Here is a 21,422-nt window from a genome sequence, read left to right as displayed (position 1 = left end):
GAGCCAGGGTTTGAGCTCAAACTGCTCTGGGTGGTACTCAGGGAAACTCTGCCCAGTCATAGTTATTGCTGGAAGGGTAGTTTCAGTTTCCATCACCGGGTGGGTGCTATGCTGTTCCTCAGGTCTTTTGCCCGAGTTGAGATAAGCAGGAAAGAAGAGCTTAAGGGAAAATGTGAGACAAAAGTTGGTGGGTAGGCATAGGTGAGCAGTAAAGATCAAGTCTTGTGGTCTGGCTGATGACAATGTTTCAATATGATTTTAGTTTGCATTTCCCAGATGTTGAGCATCTTTTTATGTGATTATTGGCCATTCTTGTATCTTTGTGAAGTTATCTGTTGAAAATGTGTCCATTTTTAAAATGATTTTTAAAATTGAGTTGTGGTGTTGTTGATAACTGACCTCTGTGCTTCGGAGCCAAAATAAAACACCAAGACAGAGTTTGGAATAAAAAGGAACAGTAGCTTTATTGCTTTGTCAGGCAAAGGAAGCTGCAGCAGCCTATGGCCTTCAAAAACTGCAAGCCCCCCATAGAGAAAGGGGCTGGGGGCTTTATAGGGAAAAAGAGGATCTAGCCAGTTTTGACAGGAGTTGTGAATGTGCTGCCAGCTTCTGTAGTAGTTTTCAGGGTGGCACTGAGTTCCTGAAACAAAAGGCTAAGAACAGAAGAGGGGAGGTTTGCAGAAGGGAGGAGGGAGGTTTGCGGAAGAGAGGGAAAAGGATACTCAGTTTAAAATCAGGCTTCAGGAAAGCATTAGTGCAGCCATTTGATTTTTGCTCAACTTTATGCTTTAATTTTTTTTTAATTTTAATTTTTTTAAAGATTTCACTTATTTATTTAAGAGAGAGAGTGTGAGAGCAGAGGGAAGAGCAGAGAAGAGTGAGAGGGAGAGACTCTCAAGCATACACCCTACTGAGCATTGAGACCCTAAGATCATGCCCTGCGCAGAAACTAAGAGTGGGTCACTTAACCACTGAGCCACCCAGGTGCCCATGATGCATTTTTTAAAAAAAGTTATTTATTTATTTAAATAATCTCCATGCCCAACGTGGGGCTTGAACTCACCACTTGGAAATCAAGAGTCACATGCTCCACCAACTGAGCCAGCCAGGGCCCCCTCAACTTTGTGATTTTAAACAGTTTCAGTATGGGTTCTTTAAATATTCTGACTATAAGTCCTTTTCAGATATATGTATAAAGATTTTGCCCCTGCCTCCCAGTTTGTGATTTGCTTATTCATTTTCTTAATATTGTTGATGGATATGTTATTTTGATAAAATGTATCATTTTAACATTGCATAGTTCTCCATGACTACAGACCTTCTGCTTGTCTCATAGAGTTTACTATGTGCTGTGTGCTCAAAGTGTCTAGAATATAGAGTTAAGTGGGGTTTTTTTTTAACTCTATCTAAATAGCATTTTGTTGTTGTTGTTCTTAAATTGTTATAAATCCATAGTCCAGAACAGTGGTTCAAAATTTAATTGGGTATAATCATTGTCCTTGAAATTGTTAAAAATAAGATTACTGGGCTTAACTCCTACAGAATGATTTTGTTTCGTAAGTTCTGTGGTACAGGCAGATTTGTGAATCATTCATCTAGAACTCCTTAATGCTTGGCCAAACTTAAAGCTACTCCACCTACCATTTTCTCAGTCCGAAGGCAGCATAATGTTAATAGAAATGACCTGTTGCATTTTAACTGTTGGGTGCTGTTACCACCAGTGCCTTTTACTGTCCTTTAAAATAGTTAATTAGGAGGCACTGGGCAGAAAAAGGACTGAAAAACTTTACTAAGATTCTGTTGCAATTAAGGCATAACTGAATAAAATATTTCAGAACATGAATCAGTTGCATGATCTGCATGCTTTCCAACTGTGAGCTCTTGCTTTTCTTCTGCAAGAGAAAATTGCAGCAAGTCTTCACAGGAAGTTTTTTGTTTCTTTGTTTCTTCTTCTTTTTAAAATAAATTGGTTCTCCTAATGGTTTTGCTAATGGACCCTAACTTGACATGCAATTAAACATGAAACTTCTCATTGGGTATTTTCAAGACTGCCAGGGGGAATCAGCTGCCAGTTTACTGCAATGTGGAAAACGGCATGAGATTCTGGGATTGGAATCAAAATGCTAATTTAAAAGGTCGAGTGAAGCTGAGGCTCACGTTTTTGCGTGCCTGCGCTCTCTTCAGGCAGAACAAAGACCCAGGCAGAAGAGGCAGAGGCTGAGACTCATCCCAAATCTGTTTTCCTGAGATAATTTTGGAATCATGCCTGAAATGCCGGAGGACATGGAACAGGTAAGAGCTAGCTTTTCCAGAAATGAAGCAGTCTGGAGTTAGTTTCTTTAAAAAGCATCCCAGTGAATGTCTGGTAAAAACCACAAGGGTGTGTTAAAAAAAGAAAAAAAAGAAGCGGGTGTCATTCATTTCTGTAAAACATGTAACTTTGGAATATGGAAGAATAAACCAACTTAATTATTGACCCTGGGAACCATGTTTTGAAGAGCTCAGCTAAGTCTCATTAATTGACAAAAATAAAATGCAAAACAGAACAGTGGTTTCATTTACCAGATTAAATGCAATGATGTAGGTGAAGGTTCTATATAAGTAAGGATTTTATCTATAATTGTGTGCTCCAGCCTTTCTTTGTCTAAGCATGAACTGAATCTGCTAACATAACTTTAGCTCCAGACTGCTCTCTCCGAATTTATACTTAGCCACCACAGGAACTTGGATATTGTCTGTACAACGATGGCATTTTTGTGCACAAACTTTCATCTTTAAAGAGAATGAATAAAAACTATACATGAACATATGCCTCTAGAACTATACTGTTTACCTGGGAGGTATCAAACCAGATTCTCAAAGGTAGACAAGAAAACTCTTGTTCCTAACTCTGGACAAGGCTGCTCTGAGAAGAAAAAAATTAGTAATTGCATATGCATGTCCTTAAATCTTCGCACTGTACACTTAATTTTTTCTTCTTACCAGAACGATCAGGTTGCCTCAGCCATTGCATCTAGAAATTAACAACACCAACAAAAATCCCAGTTTTTAAACCGGAGGATTAGGAAGATCTGGAATTTGCCTCCCCTACCCACCCACCCACACTCACCTTTTCTTTGTCTGCAGATTATGAATGTTTAATGCTGGGGCAGTCCTCTCAAGGACTCTCTGAATAATGCTAAACTGACTAACAGTAAACAGAGTAAAAATAAACATCGGAAAGTGAGGGGCTTCAGGCTCTCTTCCCCCACCGTTCCAAAGAAAGATTGTTTACTCGAATAAAGAAATGAATTCCTGTTGGGGGGTGGGGTAGAAAGGAAATTCACGGGGGCTCAGACAAAGAAAAACTTTTTCAAAAGGCTGCTTAGTCTTTGGCTCTGAAATAAACCAAAAGGGATTATAAAAATAAGGCCTTTTAAGAAAAATCCAATACGCGGTCACGCCTGTGGGCGACTTTTAAGTCTTGTCTCCGGCGTGTCTGGGTGAGAACACTCGGGACTGTTGGGTGCAATGCTGGCGAACCCTACACGTTCCATGGCGGGTTTTTTCCTGAGTAAATTTCACAGGCGTCCCGGCCGACAGGAATTTTGCTGTTTCGAGCTGGGAAGGAAACCAGTTGCCTGCGAGGTCTTTCTCCGCACTCAGGGTTGTTCTGATTCGCTACTTTTAAGAAGCCATGCAAGTGGTGGAGAGTCTAGCATTACTCTCCCGGCTTGGCTTCTTATTTAATTTGCAGTGGTTGTGGAGGCCAAGCTCGCGGAGCCCGACGGGGAAGTTCCTGATGGGATTGCTTCTCAAAGGGGGTCGGATGGGCTCTGGACTCCTGTTCATTCCGCTAAAATGTAGAGTCCCTGGCTCTATTACCAGATTCTCGTTTTGTATTTATGGGTACAGTCCGAGAATCTGTGTTTTGAAGAGGCACCCGGATAATTCCTCCCCCTACCGGCCCCCTTTTTATTTTTAACTAGTTAAAAATAGTTTGACTTATTTTGAATTTCACACGTACCACTTTTTAGCATCCCAGAAAGACAAATGGCTTGTTGAGGTGTTAATGACTCAGATGCCAACACTTGTATTTTTATTCTTTGTCTTTCTAATACTCTGAAAAAAACACTCCTAATGCTGCAGAGATAGATGTCCACTGTCCTCCCTCCTCTCCGTCTTCCCCAAACCCACCTCCTGGCTTTAAAATGTGTTCTCCTACTTTATGTATTACATGCCCAGTTGATTCTTATGCACTGCGCAGTCTGGAAACTTGAAACTCTAGGCGATCCAATTCAATCCTTCCCTAGTCTAGAACAAAGACAGAGAGAGAAAAAAGTACATAAAATAGACAACCCCTCCCCAAACAAAACTTGAATTCACTGCGTAAGGCCAAGGCCTTTGTTTTATGTATCCCTTTAAGAGTTGGCGAGTGGGCTGGGAGCGTACCGAACGCGCCCGCCCCCTTTCTGGGGCATCGGCTGAGCGTGGCCAATCAACGGTCCAGGCCTTGGCGGCGGAAGCCGGAAGCGGAGAGCGGGGGCCGGCCCGGACCTAGGGAGGCGGGCCGAGGGCGAAGGAGCTGCGGCCCGTGGCGATCCTGGGCTGGAGGAAGTGGCGGTCGCTGCGGCGGCGGCGCGAAGACGGCGGGCATGGTGGGGCGGGAGAACGAGCTCTCCATCCACTTTGTTCCCGGGAGCTGCCGGCTGGTGGAGGTGAGGGAGTCGGCCTGGGGGTCTCGTAGGAACCGGGAATGCAGAGGGGAACGAGCGTGGGGGTTCGATTTACCCTGCGCATTCTGCAGGAATCCGAGCCCACGGCTCTGAGTCGCCCTAGCACCTCCTTCCCAGCTCTGGGAGGAGAGGGCGGCGCCACCGAGTTTGTTTACCCCCGTGCTCACCCGTCAGTGTTTGCTCTTCCAGTCCTGCGGCAGGAAACGAGTAGGTCTGGTTTCACTCTGGTTCTTCTGTCTCCCCTCCCAGGAACGAAGAAGGGCTTTTCAGAGTTCTTTCGGTTTTGTTTTATCTCTGAATTTTTTTCATTCTTTGTTCGTATCTCTCAATCTTACCAGTTCTTATCTAAGAAGGAGAAAGTGTTTTTTTAGAAATAGCAGATTTGGAGATGACAACTTACTGAACTCTTATCTTAGTGCAAGGCACTATGTTATGCACTTTACATGCATTATTAATCGTCATAACTGTGAGATACTGTTTTTGCTCCATTTTGCAGATGAGAAGATTGAGGTTTACATGATGAGTTCTTCGTCCAAGTTAATTCAGTAAGCTTGGAGCCGAGATTCAGATACAAATCTCTTTCACTTTCTCAGGCTTCGAACCGCCATGGAGGTTACGTAAAGAAAGATTGTTACTGTGGGAGAGCTATTCCAGACATCCCCCTCCTCCATTCTTTCTTGTATTTCATTCTAGGCCTCCCAGCCTTCAATCCACGGGATATATCTAGCAATGGGGAAAAGAAGAATGTTAATGCCTAGACCGATGTGTCTTGACGGAAATAAGAAAAGATAGGGGAGATGACTGTTCTTGATATTGCAGAATTTTTATGCTTCCGAGATGTAGTATATTTAGTGTTTCTAATCACTTTGCGGTTTGGGGGGTAAAGTTAGGCTAAATGGACTATTTAAACTTCTGTGTTGTTCCTATGTGCTCCCCAAAGTACTGAATGCATAATAATGTTACACGTTGTTTACATATATGCCTCGGTGTGTGTAAAGCTTAATCTTTTTTCACAGTAGGAGTTCAGTAGACTGAGAATAGGTTTTCATGATTTCCTTCACTAAAAATGATGCACCCTAAATCTTTTTTTTTTTTTTTTTTTAGATTTTTTTATTTTAAAATAATCTGTACACCCATCGTGGGGCTCAAACTCACAGCGCTGAGATCAAGAGTCTAAAGCTGTACAGACTGAGCTGGCCAGGGGTCCCCATCCTAAATCTTGACACATATTTACAGCTCTCTCAAAACATGTAGAATTAAAATTGACTTGTGAGAAGGAGGATGCATTACAGCTTACATCGGAGAAGGCGACTGTAGTGGTACCTGTTAAGACGGTCTTGTAGGGTAGAAATAGGGTGACAGTAGCAGTTAGACCAGTGTCACCTAGGTAGTCACAGAATCTTGAGTTTTTTAGAGTCCAGTAATGTTGCTCAGAGATCTGCTTCCTGGGGAATGTTGTATGAGGATCAGTTAAAGAAATGAATAGGAAACTGCCGAATTTAAGAGGTTCTAAAAATAGCAAAGTATTGTATTTACCACTAAAATTTAAGAAGATCTCTATTTAGATGTTAGTGGTGTCTCATTCTTTTTTTAGGACATTTTTTAGTAGAAGATAATGTAAGTGTGCTAAGGAGAAATCACTGTCCCGAAGTAGTGTTAGATCATTTTGAAAGAGCCGTTTATCCCTTTACCTGTAGTTTGGTATTATTTGATTAGGTAACGTAATAAAAGTGGTACCTCTACATTTATTTATATGTTTTTAATTTTTTGAGAATTCTTTTGGTGTCTATAAATCTGGTCACTTGTAGTTCTGTACTTTTTTTTTTTTTTTTTTTTTTTTTTAGTATTTCCTTCAAGATTTTATTTATTTGACAGAGAAAAAGCACAAGCAGGGGGAGCAGCAGGAAGAGGCAGAGGGAGAAGCAGGCTCCATCCCAGGACCCTGGGATCATGACCCAAGCCAAAGGCTTAACCAGCTGAACCACCCAGGCGCCCCTAGTTCTGTACTTCTGAGTGTTTATGTAGTTAGAGGCAAATACATTCAGAGTAACTTAAAGTGATGCTTGATACTTTACATATAATAGAAATTAAGAAAGTCGACTTTTCAGGCAGATAATATTTTCAACTCTGTTGTGATTTGGGTTAACTACAGCTTCTTCATTCTGAGTTCTTTGAAGTGGATGGACATTCCAGTGTCTTGCAGGACTAAAATATTTTATGGAGTAACAGTCCAAAGTAATTTTTTAGAGGACTTTCATTCCTTTTCTTTAAAAAAAAAAAAAATCATGGGCGCCTGGGTAGTGCAGTCGTTAGGCGTCTGCCTTCGGTTCAGGGCATGATCCTGGCGTTCGGGGATCGAGTCCCACATCAGGCTCTTCCTCTGGGAGCCTGCTTCTTCCTTTGGGGCGCCTGGGTGGCTCAGTCGTTAAGCGTCTGCCTTCAGCTCAGGGCGTGATCCCAGAGTCCTGGGATCGAGCCCCGCATCGGGCTCCCTGCTCTGCTGGGAGCCTGCTTCTTCCTCTCCCACTCCCCCTGCTTATGTTCCTTCTCTCGCTGGCTGTCTCTCTCTCTCAAATAAATAAATAAAATCTTAAAAAAATAAAAAAATAAAATAAAAAAATAAAAAATAAAAACTGTGCTTTTAAAAAGCTTCAGGTGGATTTTTGTTTATATATAGAAAGTCAAAAATAGATATTTTTGTTTGGCATCTTTTAATTTTAGAGTGAGGCATATTTTATTTGCCAACCACCAATAAACTTGCAGTTTATGACAAAAATCTTGTCTTGGCTCCTATGGTGGTGACAGAAGGTGCTCATTGAGTCTCTAGAGAGAACTCTGTGAGAAGAGGAAAAATTACTTTAAGTAAATGAAGCTCCTTTCACTCTTTTCAGTTGCCTCTGTGTTAAGGATAATATGGAAAATGTTAGAATTGTAGAACTGTAAAGCTGGAAGAGCCTTAGTCATCTTGTCCACATGCCTCATTTTACTAATAAGGAATTTGATCAATAGAGCTTTCAGTAACTTCTCAAAACCACATTTTGTGGCAGAATAGTTAAAATTTAATCATTATGAAATCAAATAGAAGGTCAGAGGTTTAAGACAAAACTCAGTATGTGTTTGGCTGGACCATAGAAGCTAGAAAAAGTTCTGGGCCCAACCTTTTCCATTTATTGTCGGTAAAGCCTTTAACATCTCTGGACTTCAGATTCCTCGGTTTGGAAATATTTGCCCTGCTTGTCTAACAAGGCTATTCTTATGATCAGAAGGTATGATGTAGGCTTACACATAACAGTCGATAGTTTTCAAATATAAGATTGTGCAGTATCATTTCCGTTTTAGGAAATGCTTGCATTTCAGATCTCTGTTCTCTTTAATAAAGAAAATTCTTGAGCATTGACGTCTGACCATTGGGTACCATGGACTGTTTCCTCTTTTCTTCTAGGGACCTTACAAATTACCCCAGGCTATAAGGACATAAGATTGTATTTTTTCCACGCAACCTCATCCTTTTTTAAAGTTAAGTATATTAAATTCCCTAAGAGCCTTGCTGTCCTTGTAATTTAATACTGTATTTTATCAAGTCTAAGATGTACTTGATTATAAGATCATCTGGGCTCTGATTTTAAGATGCACTAAAAAGCAAAAGACACTGCCAGACTATGACACAGTAATAAGATGCATCTCTTTCATTCAACAGGGATGTTAAAATGAGGGAAAAGTGTGCTTCACAGAATCAGTGAAGTACGCAGAGATCTGAATCCAATGTTAGTAACCTTTGTGGAATACATATAGTTGTTCTTTGACTTTGTTTTTGTTTTCCTTTTTTTAACGGGAGAAGAGGGAAGGAAAGATGTTGCTACTAGAAAGGTAGATAACAATTTTTTGGTTTCTTTGTATAAGTTAAATTTTTCTTTAGGAAAACCTTGGACTTTTCCTGGAGTTCAAGATTATGCTTCTCAAAGGGCAGTTCCCAAATCGCTGTCTTCAGCACATTACTGGGAACTTGTTAGAAATGCAGATTATCAGGACTTATCCCGGATGTACCAGATCTGAAAGCCTTGAGCATGATTCTTATACATAGTGAAGCCTAAGAACCGCCAACTAAGAACTGTTATATATTCCTTTCCTTCATTACTGTGAAGTAATAAAAAGTGAGAAACTCAGAAGAAACCAAATCATAGCTCTCTTACATTTTCCCAGGGATCTTTATGGTATTTATCCTGTGTAAATTGTTTTCTGATTGTATCTACTAGACTTGGCATGTTTTCTCTTCTTTACAAATCAGTCTTTGTAGAGCTATTTTCTTGCCAAAATTCAAAGAAAATATTTTGCTGGCTGAAATCCTTGTTTTCATAGATCAATTGGCTTAGAGCCAACTTTTACAACAGACAGCCTAGACGATTTTTCCTTCAATTTTTAAAATGTTTTAAAACTAAGGAAAAAATACCTTTAAGAGTTTACCATCATGTGGTTTCTTTCTTTTTTTTTTTTTAAGATTCTATTTATTTTAGAGAGAGCGAGAGAGCACGTGTGCAAGTGGGGGGAGGGAGAGGGACAAGCAGGCTCCACCAGAGGCCCAGCCTGGGGCTCGATCACACTACTTGCAGATCATGACCTGATCAGAAACCAAGAGTTGGATGCCTAATCGACTGAGCCACCCTGGGGCCCCCCCTTTATGCTATTGCTGTCAGCCCCTTTCATTTCAAATTTTCCTGTGGTAGGTATACCTACCTTGGGTGGCTTTTTTCTTTTCTTATCTTTTCTTTCTTTTTTTTTTGGCTTTTTTCTTTTTAAAGATTTATTTATTTCAGAGAATGCGTGCGAATAGGCGCGCACATGCAAACTGGAGGGGCAGAGGGAGCAGGAGAGAGAATCTCAAGCAGACTCCCTGCTGAGTGTGGAGCTCAACACTGGGCTCAGTCTCACGACTCTGAGATCAGGACCTGAGCTGAAACAAAGCATCAGACATCTAACTGACTGTGCCACCCAGGCACCCTGTGGTGGCCTTCTTTAAAAAAAAAAAAAAAAAAAGCATAGTTCTAAATTATTCTGCTGAACTAAGGACTAGCAAAGAAAGTTTATCTTTAGTTATTGTATGCTTGTTTAAAATTTTTTTTTTAAAGACTTTATTTATTTGAGAGAGAGGGAGCAAGAGAGAGCATGAGCTGGGGGAGAGGCAGAGGGAGAGGGAGAAGCAGATTCCCCCCTGAGCAGGGAGCCTGATACAGGACTGGGTACCAGGACCCTGGGATCATGACCTGAGCCAAAGGCAGATGCTTAACCGACTGAGCCATCCAGGCACTGTACTTGTTTAAAGTTTTTGACAGCCCAGAATAGGTGACTATAACAACACTTGAAATAAAAAGACCCCAAATTGAAAAAATATAATACATCTTTTTTTTAAGTAGGCTCCACACCCAACTTGGGCTTGAACTCATGACCCTGAGATCAAGAGTCACACGTTGTACCAACTCAGCCAGCCAAGTGCCCCTAATAAAACTTTTTATTGGTGGTTTTTAAAATTGTAAATGTTGGTTTTTTCAGAGTTTGGGACATTTGGTGTTACCCATCTTGGGAAGAAAGGAAGTATTTAAACTGCTTTGGAAACAACTTTTTTTTCCTAAATTGTAGTTCCTTTTAATTTCATTGTCTAAGGAATTTTTTCTTTTTCATATAAGAACACAGAGTAGTTTAAAATATTTTAGTTTTTTTCTTTTTTTCCCTTTTTTTTTTTGTGTGTGTTAGGGTCCCTCTCCTGCTCTGCGTTAGTTTTAACTGGTTAGTTTTTTAAAACTGTTATTTTAAACTGGTCACTTGGGTAAATTTAGAGTTAACTCAGGAACATTTACCAGTTTGCTTAAACTTGGAATATTATTACTGTAAGGACCACATGTATTTTTCCTCCACATTAATTCCTGTGAAATGTGAGTTCTCTAACTCAGACCTATCAGAATATGATAAATCAATGAGATTTGAAAAAAACTTGGGATTTCAAACTGAAGACTAAAATTGTCAACTTGTGAATATATTGATGGAATACAGCCAAATAGTTAATCAGGGCATTAAAAATTAGTAAGCTTCACACTAATTGTGCATTTTCATAAACTGGAGAATGTAATTAAAATTGCTGTTTATTCATTTGGACATCATTGATCATTACAATAAGATTTTCTGTTATTAACAGGAAATCGGGGCACCTGGCTAGCTCAGTCAGTGGAGCATGTGAGTCTTAATCTCGGGGTTGTAAGTTAGAGCCCCATGTTGGGTGTAGAGTTACTTAAAAATAAAATATTTATTTAAAAAAAACAGGAAATCTAAATCTGTTTGATTAGGTATATCCTTAAAATATCATCTTATGTTCTTTTTCATGGATAGGATTAATAAAACCTTCTCTTAAGTGGTATAATTATTGCTGTAGCTTGATCTTCATTCTAACTTAAGAATTGTCTAGTAGATCTGGGATATGAAGCAAACTACTTAGACTTGAAGTACTTAGTGAACAATGATGATAACTAATTTTGTAGAGAGAATATTTTCGAAGTAAGTAATCCTTTTTTCTCCCACTCACCTTTTAGGAGGAAGTTAACGTCCCCAGTAGGCGGGTTCTGATTACTGGTGCAACTGGACTTCTTGGCAGAGCTGTGTATAAAGAATTTAAGCAGAATAATTGGCATGCCTTTGGCTGTGGTTTTAGAAGAGCAAGACCAAAATTTGAACAGGTTAATCTTTTGGATTCTGAAGCGGTTCATCACATCATTCATGATTTTCAGGTATGGTTGAGTCTGTTTATTTTAACACAGAAATAAACTATACTAAGATTTGTCTATAAACTCTATTAAGAATTGTCTGGATGATTTAGACAATGTTCTTGCTCTCAAGGAAATTACAGTACTTAAGCTCTAACCTATAAAGCAGCAAGAGTACGTAGTTGGCCCTTGAACAGTGCAGGGTTTAGGAGTGCTGACCCCTGCACAGCTGAACATGTACGTATGACTTTTTACTTCCCCAGAACTTAACTACTAAGAGCCTACTATTGACTGGAGCCTTAGCAATAACATACATAGTTGATTAACACATATTTTGTATACGTGTTATATATTGTATTCTCACGATAAAGTAAGCTAGGGAAAAGAAAATGTTACTGAGAAAATATATTTACAGTATTCTATTTATTTTTAAAAAATCAGAATGTAAGTAAACTGATGTAATTCAAACCCATGTTCTCCGGTCAATGGTACAGTGCACTTTCTTTTGTTGTTGTTTTTTCTGTAAGCATGGCAAAGTATATGCAGTCCTTAAAAAGACTGGGTTGAAACATAGGTTTACAAAACTTGGAAATTTTATAAAAAGTATTTTATGAAAAGCTTATGTTTGTGAGGTTCTCTTGTTAAGTATGACTTTCTATGCAAATGCCTTTTTAATATTACTGTAAACCTTACAACACTGCAAAGTAGATATTATCATTTCCATGTTAGAGATGACAAAGGCTCAGGTTAAATAACTTGTTGACCGTTGCTGCAGAAAAGTTACTGAAAAATTTAGGTTCTTTTCTGTCTCTGATCAAATTGAGAGTTAAAGTTCTTTTCAGTAATGTCCAAGGGACACCTGCATCAGAATCACTTGGGGAACTTGTTCTTTAGGTCTCACTCCCAGAGATTTTAATTCAGTTAGTCTGTGTGGGGCCCAGGACATTTAAAGATGTACCCCAGATTATGCACATTCAAATTTTAAAACAACTCTAAGATTATGCTTCCTCAATAGTTGTTAAGGAAGGAGTTAGTTTGGTGTGTTTGTACATTAGCCCTGCCTGTCAGTGGTTTTACCAAATATTCACCTTGCCTCATCTCTGGGAAGTAGATGCCCTTTCTTTACAAAGGACCCTGTGCATTCCTCTAGCTTCAATCTTTTTTCTTTTTTTCCTTTTTTTTTTTTTTTTTTAAAGTAAGCTCTAGGCGCAACATGAGGCTCACTACCCCAAGATCAAGAATCGCATGCTCTACTGACTGAGCCAGCCAGGTGCTCCCATTCCTATATCTTGATGTCTGTCACATAGTCCTGAAACAATCTCTTTACACATCCTTCTTTTCCAGTAGGTTATGAAATCCTTGCTCCTTGCACAGTGGCTTCGTATATAGCTGACATACTAAATACTCAACTGGGAGTAGTTTTTATGGATGGTTGACATTCTTTAAATGATTGGTCTAAGAGATTTGAATTTATGAACTTAATTTGTAATTGGTATTCTTTTAACATAGATTAATTAAATATTTAGGTCCTGTTAATTACATAAATGTTAGCTCTTTTCTCCCATCCAAATTAGAGAACAAAGCTTATTTTGAGAAATAATAGTTGTTGACTCTTGAGTTTGTCTGGTTTTGCCTAGGGATTACTAAATTGCTCTTTCCTTTTCAGGGCCTACATTTATTTTAAGGAAGTTTGAAACTTGAAAAAAGGAAGCATGACAAAACTATTACAGCAATTCTAAAAAAAAAAAAAAAAATTACAGCAATTCTTTAGTTGAAGGAATGTCAATTTAACAAACCTTTTTTATGAATTGAGTTACTGTTGGAAGGCTGTAGCTCCCCTGTTTTACTCCTTTTGGGTTAACAATACATCAATGTTTAACTTCCAGCCCCATGTCGTAGTACATTGTGCAGCAGAGAGAAGGCCAGATGTTGTCGAAAATCAGCCAGATGCTGCTTCTCAACTTAATGTGGATGCTTCTGGGAATTTAGCAAAGGAAGCAGGTAATGATGACTTTATAAAATCTTCATAAAATATTAAATAATTGCTGAGTTTATAAAGATTAAAGTTTTCTAGGTCACTTATAAGGATTTGTTTATATATAATGAATAAGCTATCATAAATGCCATTACAGAGTGACGTTATGTAATAATTTAATAGATTCTTTTCTTTTATGTCTGTCTTTTTTAGCTTCGATTGGAGCATTTCTAATCTACATTAGCTCAGATTATGTATTTGATGGAACAAATCCACCTTATAGAGAGGAAGACGTACCAAGTCCCCTAAATCTGTATGGCAAAACAAAATTAGAAGGAGAAAAGGCTGTCCTAGAGAACAATTTAGGTAAGACACAATTTCTGTAGCTCCTGATAGTTTTGACTGCTGAGGATTCCTTTTATATACATATATATCTATATCTATATATATCTATATCTGTGGAGATACATCATATATATATATATATATGTGGTATGCTATATATAAAACGTATAAAATTTTGAAAAAATCAAGGAGCATAAATCATTGGAGAAAAATTAGAGAATATAGTTAATAAAAAAGAAAAATAAGAATTTTAGAAATCATGAAGAATTCACAAATCCTTCCAGACTTCTTCCAGTATCAGTATATACATGAATGCGTTGTATAGGCGCACCTGGCTGTCTCAGTCAGTAGAGCACGTAACTCTTGATGATTTTGGGGTCATGAGTTCAATCCCTATATTGGATATAGAACTTACATTAAAAAATGTTACTGTATAAAGAAAAGAAATCTTATAAATATTTATAATGAACTTTCAAAAAACAGGTCCATATAATTTTTCCTAGATTGAGGCATTTGTTATTTTTTGTACAGTTTTTAAATTTCTTTTTTTTGAAGGTAGGGAGAAAGGGAGAGGTTGGGAGGGAGGGACAGATGGAGAGGGAGAGAGAGAATCTCAGGTTGGCTTCATACCCATTGTGGAGCCCAACGCAGGGCTTGATCTCACAACCCTGTGATCATGACCTGAGCCGAAATCAAGAGTCAGATGCTTAACTGACTGAGCCACCCAGGTGCCCCGGGTTTTTAAATTTCTATTTGTATGGCTCTTCTTTTCCCCATGTGTGTTTGTGTATACATACACATACATATGTGCTGAATATAAGAAGTATACCCTTATTGAAAAAAGTTAAAAAGAAATCAAAATTGTAAAGGGTAGAAGTTCTTTTATAATGCTGGCTCCAAGAAGCACCAGATGTGGTTAGGTATGGAAGCATTTTTTGTGAATTTTTAAAAATGGTGGATTTGGTTTTATAACCTGGTCCCCCCATATTTGTATTTTAATACATATTGAGTCATCTCTGGATTATCTTTTTCCTATCAGTGGCTGCATAGTACTTGATTTAATAATTCCTTGCACTGCTTTATACTATACAGTCTTTGAGAAGCATCCTGTAGTATAGACACCATATTTAGAGGCACTTAGATTTCCACATTTTGTTTTTTTGGGTTTTTTTTGTTGTTGTTGTTGTTATTATTAATTATCCTGTAGGAATCATCCTTGAATACATACCTATATATGGTTATCCAGTATGCTAATTTAATTAAAAAGTTAATTTTCAGGGGCGCCTGGGTGGCACAGCGGTTAAGCGTCTGCCTTCGGCTCAGGGCGTGATCCCGGCGTTGTGGGATCCTCCTCCGCTATGAGCCTGCTTCTTCCTGTCCCACTTCCCCTGCTTGTGTTCCCTCTCTTGCTGGCTGTCTCTATCTCTGTCGAATAAATAAATAAAAAATCTTAAAAAAAAAAAAAAGTTAATTTTCAGTTAAAGTGTTAATTATCCAAAGTCTGTTGTAATTGCTCAGTAGGGACCAACATAAAATCTGAATGCTAATAATTCCTTAATGAATGATTTCAAGAATTACGTGGTGAAACACTCACATAACTTTTATAGAGATTCACCACTTGTGAATGTGTTGTGTGTGTGTGTGTGTGTGCGTTTTCACCAAACTTGTTGAGAATTAGTTGAAGTTCACCCCAGAATCTTTCACCATGCTGTTTATCTTTTTTTATCTTTTCTTTTTTCCCCCTAAGATTTATTTATTTCTTTATTTTGGGGTGGGGGAAGGAGCAAAGGGAGAGAATCTTCCCACTGAGCACAGAGCCCTGTCCCAGGCTTGATCTCACAACCCTGAGATCATGACCTGAACCGAAACCAGGGGCAGACACTCAACCGACTGAGCCACCCAGGCCGCCCCTGTGCTATTTATCTTCTAACAAGAATGTTCTTTACATAATTACAGTGTAGTTATCACACTCAGGAAATTTAACATTAATATGATGTTATACTATAATATATCATCTATGTAGGAATTTTCCCACTTGTCTCGATAGTGTCCTTCATTGCATTTTATTTTTTAATCTAGGATTCAAAGATCCCTCATTGCATTTAGTTGTCGTGATCAGTTTAATTTCTTTATTGTTACGATTGTTAAAAGTAATATATAAGAAGACCCCAAATGACAGAGACCTTTAAAAATATTCAGTATAATATTTGTTAAATGGGCATTATTATAGGTGAACTGTGTCATTTTGGTATGTTGCAAGTTTTCTACAACAGTATTTTTTTTTTAAGATTTTTATTTATTTATTTGAGAGAGAGCGTGCATGCGTGCACAAGCAGAGGGAGCAGCAGAGGGAGAGGGAGAAGCAGGTTCCCTGATGTGGTGGGTCTCGATCCCAGGATGCTGGATCATGACCTGAGCTGAAGGCAGACGCTTAACTGACTGAGCCACCTAGGCGTCCATCTGTAACTGTTATTTAAATCCACATACTTTAATTTTATATCAAGACTTAGAACCAGTCAGCTTTAAAAAATTTCCTGTTTTTACTAATTCCTAGGAGCTGCTGTTTTGAGAATTCCTGTTCTGTATGGAGAAGTTGAAAAGCTTGAAGAAAGTGCTGTGACTGTTATGTTTGATAAAGTGCAGTTCAGTAACAAGTCTGCTAACATGGACCACTGGCAGCAGAGGTTCCCCACACATGTCAAAGATGTAGCCACTGTGTGTCGCCAGTTAGCAGAGAAGAGAATGCTGGTGAGAATCTTTGGAAGGAAGAGTTCTTAACTTCTATCAACAAGTGACAAAGTGTTTTTGCTTTCTTTATTATTATATATAATAACATATAGCTTTATAATAATATAATAATATAAATAAGTAACTACAAGTTTTTATTTAAAACTTTTTTTAAACTACAAGGTGACCGAACAAAAGTAGTTCGCACAAACAAAAGAAGCTTGCACATAGTAGGCTATGTTTATGAATAGTAAAAATACTATGCTCTTGTGTTTGAATTTTTTCTCATATACTATGGACCCTGTCATTCTTTTATTGCAAGATGACTAAAATCTTGTATTTTTTCTTCGGATGACAAAATATGTCTAAGAAATCATTCTGTTTAAGATTTATGTAGTGCCAGTGAAGAGTCTCCATATGAATTTATAATTTCAGCCATTTTAAGAATGATTTGCAATTTTTTGTTTATAGATATTTGAATAGGAGTTAATTTCAGACATTTGAGAGGGTTGCAACTAACTAGAATATTAATAGAGAAATGAGAGTGATTTATTTTAGAATGTTAATAGTTTTCTATAGTTTTTTAACACACAAATTTATATTTTAAATATGTACTATGGGAACTGTTTAAGGATGTCATGTCTTATTAGCTCATACTGCAAAATGATTCTGTTATGTTTTGGTTTTAGCTTAGGATAATTGGAAATACTCATTAAATTGGACTGTGTTTCCATAAAAATCTGTAATCATTCTTAGGATTTCCACCAAGTAAAATTTGGAGCCATTTATATTTTTATTTAAAAAAAAAATCTTGAACCTAAATTCTAGAAATTGCTTCTCATATTTAGCTGGGTATATTTATAGGAATTTGATCTTAGGTATCTCATGGGGAGCATTCATTCCAGAAAGGAGTGATGGATTTTAATTCCTGGACTTTTAAATTTGCTTTTTTGTCCTATTATTCCTATATTTTGTCCCTATTATTCTTCTCAATTCAAAAAGTTGAAACTATTTTGAATTTTTATGTCCTTATTAGGATCCATCAATTAAGGGAACCTTTCACTGGTCTGGCAACGAACAGATGACTAAGTATGAAATGGCTTGTGCAATTGCAGATGCCTTCAACCTCCCCAGCAGTCACTTAAGACCTGTAAGTACATGGTGTTTAAAACCTCACTTGTTGAAAGCCCAGATTGATAAAAATTTTTCGTTGCTTTGAAAATATTGGATGACTTCATTTTTTGGTACTAATTAAATTGAACTTTGTATGTTGGTGGTTTATATTGTTACTTATCTCTAAATTATCGTGGACAAGGAAGCCCATGAGTATTGGTGAAGTTTATAGGAAAGGTATTGTCTTGATTATTTATTTGTGTATTTTTCAAGGGATCAAGTCAGATTTTCAGTAAGGGCAAAGTGAAATAAGAGACTATAAAACTGCAACATAGGCTTTTCATTTATTTTTAATTTGTTTTTATTTTTCTTTAAAGATAACTGACAGTCCTGTCTTAGGAGCACAACGTCCAAGAAATGCTCAGCTTGACTGCACCAAATTAGAGACCTTGGGCATTGGCCAGAGAACACCATTTCGAATTGGAATCAAAGAATCACTCTGGCCTTTCCTCATTGACAAGAGATGGAGACAAACGGTCTTTCATTAGTGTATGTGCAGGTTTTTTGTTTTTTTTTTTTAATTGAGAAGTATAGTATGTGGCACTTTTTAAAGAAAAAAAGGAAATAGTTTTGTATGAGTGCTCTTTAATTGTGACTCATGATCTTTCAGGTAAATGATGCTCTTGCACTAGTGAAATCGTCTAAAGAAACTAAGGGCAATAATGCCTCATTTGAAGTAATGATTTTTCTTTTTATCATTTTGTTCTGGCTTAACTTTGTTTGAGTATAGTAAATTATGATTCTTAAATACTTACGAGCCAGGATGAGACAGATCTACTGTAGACTTTTTCTTGGATGAAATGCATTATTCATTCCTATAACCTCTACATTTTCAGGACTTTTGCAACTGTTGACCTTTTTATGTTTTAAAGTGAGTTAAGTAGTATGAAAATCATCGGTGTTCATTATTTGCATTGCTTGAGCTCTGATCAAAATGTTTGAAGAAAGAAACTTTATTTTTGCAACTTACGTGCAGTTTTTAAGCTTGAGATATTTCAACGTGTTATGTATATTGGAACTCCTGTAGCTTGGTGCCTCCTGCTTTTGTAGCAGTGTATGGTGAGCACTTGGCAGAGAGCGTATGTATGTATGTGTATGTATTTTTTTAATATGTGTAAAACTATCCTTTTCACTCCATGTCACTAAGTGATATTTCATATCTGTGGTTATACTAATAATGATGGGCCCTGTAAGTCTTTTGGCCATTCAAGAATAATAATAAATATGTACTGCTGGCATGGTAATGCTTAGTTTTCTTTTATTTACTTTTTTTTTTTTTTTTTTTTAAAGATTTTATTTATTTATTTGACAGAGATAGAGACAGCCAGCGAGAGAGGGAACACAAGCAGGGGGATTGGGAGAGGAAGAAGCAGGCTCATAGAGGAGGAGCCTGACGTGGGGCTCGATCCCGGAACGCCGGGACCACGCCCTGAGCCGAAGGCAGACGCTTTAACCGCTGTGCCACCCAGGCGCCCCTCTTTTATTTACTTTTTAAATGTAAGGACCAAACATCTAAACTCACTGTTATTTTTTTGCTTTATTTTTTAAAAATTACGTTCTTAAATAACATCTGATGCGTATAAGACAATATACTTAATATGAGATATAAATAATAAAATAAACCCTGGTGAACTCTGCTTGAGACCTAGAATGTTACAGATATTGTATCTACTTGTGGCAACTGATTGTTTTTTAACTAAAGATAACTATGTAATCTTGCAACATATTTACATAGAATGTTCCTTTCGAAGAATGCAGAGTATTTGAACGTATTATCTATACAGAGTAACATTGAGGTGACCTTAGCCTCAAGGATATTTTTTGGTCCTTAATAAGGAATCAGCATGGTGGAATGAAGTGTATGACTTGGCTTCTATTCAGGGGTCACTGAGAACCCTGGTTTTAGATTTTCTGATTTCACTTCCAGGGTATCCTTTCCCTAGGTTATGATTTTATCCTCCATTGGACAAAAAGTATTTTCTAAATTCCTAATTTACTTAGAGTTTTAGGTTTAGAGAGAATCAGGTTTGGATGATTTGTTTAAAGCACCAATTCCCAAACCATGTTATATTTTGTAATTAGGGAAATTTTAGTGGTACCTGACCCCTAACCTGCACTCACTGAAATAGAATTTCTGGAATTGAGAACTGCTAATCTAGTTTTAAATTTTTCCCTGGATGCTTCTAAAGTAGCCAGCCTGGCACTTGCGTTTGGCAACAACTGGATTAAAGCTTTTTTTTTTTTTAAGTTACTTCATTGCACATAGTACAAAATCAAAAATCAGAGTAAAAAAACCTTTCTCATTCTTCTCTAGCTACTGATTTTCCATCTGTGGAAGAAACCAATGTAGATCAGATCCTGGTATGTTTCTGCAGGTACTCTGTATAATAAGAATACACTCATTACATATGTGTGTGTACATACATGTATGTCACTATCCCTTCTTTATACAAATAGTATCATAATATACATTTTTCTGTACTTAAATTAATAATATGCTTCAGAGTTTATTCTGTATTAGTTATAAAGAATGTCTATATTCGTTTTTATTTTACTTTTCACTTTGAAATTTCAATCCTCTTTTTTTTTTTTTTAAGATTTTATTTTTAAGTAATCTCTACATCCAACATGGGGCTCAAACTCATGACCCCAAGATCAAGAGTCGCGTGCTCCACCGACTGAGCCAGCCAGGAGCCCCTGAAATGTCAGTCTTAACAGAAAAGTTATCATAATATCACAAGAATGTCTGTATTCCCACTTATCAACATTTAGCCACATTTATCCTGTCATTTTCCCTTTCTCTTTACATACACACACAAAGTATGGGTTTTTTCCTGAGCCATTTAAGAGTAAATTGCAGGCATGATTCCTAATCCCCCACCTACTATGCGTCCGTGTGTAATGTCTAAAGATCAGGATGCTCTTCCACGTAACCCCATAATCTAACCATCAGAGTCAAGAGATTAACATTGATACAGTAATTATCCACTCCAGACCCCGTTCACGTAAGCTGTGCCAGTAATGTCCTTTATAAGTCTATCCAGTCCAGGATTTACTTGGGGCATTTCTTATCATTTTGTTTCAGCTTCAACCTGCAGCAGTTATTCAGTGTTTTCTCTTTTGTGATCCTGACTTTTCTGACATCTCTCTTATAAAAGAAACAAATTCACATTGGTACTTCCAATGCCCGTATTGCTCCATTCTTTTCTGTGTAGCTCCATTCTCTGACAGAAATCTAGCTCCCATTATTCTTAATATGCTCACTAATTGGCTCAAGTCATCTATAAAAACCATTCTGATCACACAGTTTTCCTGCCGCCGTCATCACAGACGTCCACGAGCCAGTTGAGCATCCCTGACCCCCAGGCCATGGCCCTGATGACGGTGACCATATCAGTCACTGTACCTAGTTGAAGCCACCCTTCCCCTCCCCCAGCCCATGAGGTGTACTTCACCAACAGCCACAGAAGCTACTACATAGTACCTGCAGAGCACCAAAGAGGAGGAACTAGGTATTCTTTTATGGCAGTATACCTTCCATTGTATCAGTGAATGAACCACAATTTATTTGTTCCTTGATGCAGTTTAGGTTGTGTGGAATTTTAGAGAATGCTTTTAATGAGCCCAATGTATAAAATATTGAAGTTTGTGAGGCTTTCTGTTCTGTATATCCACAGATTATACCTATAAGCTCACAGGTTTATATTCCACAGATCTTGGATGTAGCAGTCTGTGGCGTAA

General features: G+C 37.7%; 1 protein-coding gene across 2 annotated transcripts; it reads left to right on the top strand.

Annotated features, from left to right (window-relative positions):
* The first annotated feature begins 1,919 nt into the window (after positions 1–1,919).
* On the top strand, positions 1,920–19,928 carry MAT2B (methionine adenosyltransferase 2 non-catalytic beta subunit). Of its 2 annotated transcripts, none has more exons than XM_045792061.2 (7): positions 1,920–2,292; positions 11,291–11,485; positions 13,348–13,462; positions 13,650–13,802; positions 16,336–16,529; positions 17,545–17,658; positions 17,999–19,928. In XM_045792061.2, the coding sequence occupies exons 1-7, from the start codon at positions 2,263–2,265 to the stop codon at positions 18,167–18,169; spliced, it is 972 nt and encodes a 323-aa protein (XP_045648017.1). In that variant the 5' UTR covers positions 1,920–2,262; the 3' UTR covers positions 18,170–19,928. The 2 variants fall into 2 exon arrangements, with proteins under 2 accessions (XP_045648017.1, XP_045648015.1); XM_045792059.2 differs by lacking the exon at positions 1,920–2,292 and adding an exon at positions 4,415–4,697.
* Positions 19,929–21,422: the final 1,494 nt, after the last annotated feature.

Source organism: Ursus americanus, chromosome 15 (assembly GCF_024610735.1).
Source record: "Ursus americanus isolate L20-20 chromosome 15, mUrsAme1.1.p, whole genome shotgun sequence".
NCBI lineage: Eukaryota > Metazoa > Chordata > Mammalia > Carnivora > Ursidae > Ursus > Ursus americanus.
Note: the sequence above shows the minus strand (reverse complement) of the source record. Positions and strands in the feature narration are given on the sequence as shown.

Bases quoted from the DNA above. Each gene is read 5' to 3' on its own strand.
- MAT2B (XM_045792059.2), top strand. From the start codon at position 4,635: ATGGTGGGGCGGGAGAACGAGCTCTCCATCCACTTTGTTCCCGGGAGC. The intron at 4,698-11,290 runs GTGAGGGAGTCG...CTCACCTTTTAG, and splicing joins GGAGCTGCCGGCTGGTGGAG to GAGGAAGTTAACGTCCCCAG. The intron at 11,486-13,347 runs GTATGGTTGAGT...TTTAACTTCCAG, and splicing joins ACATCATTCATGATTTTCAG to CCCCATGTCGTAGTACATTG.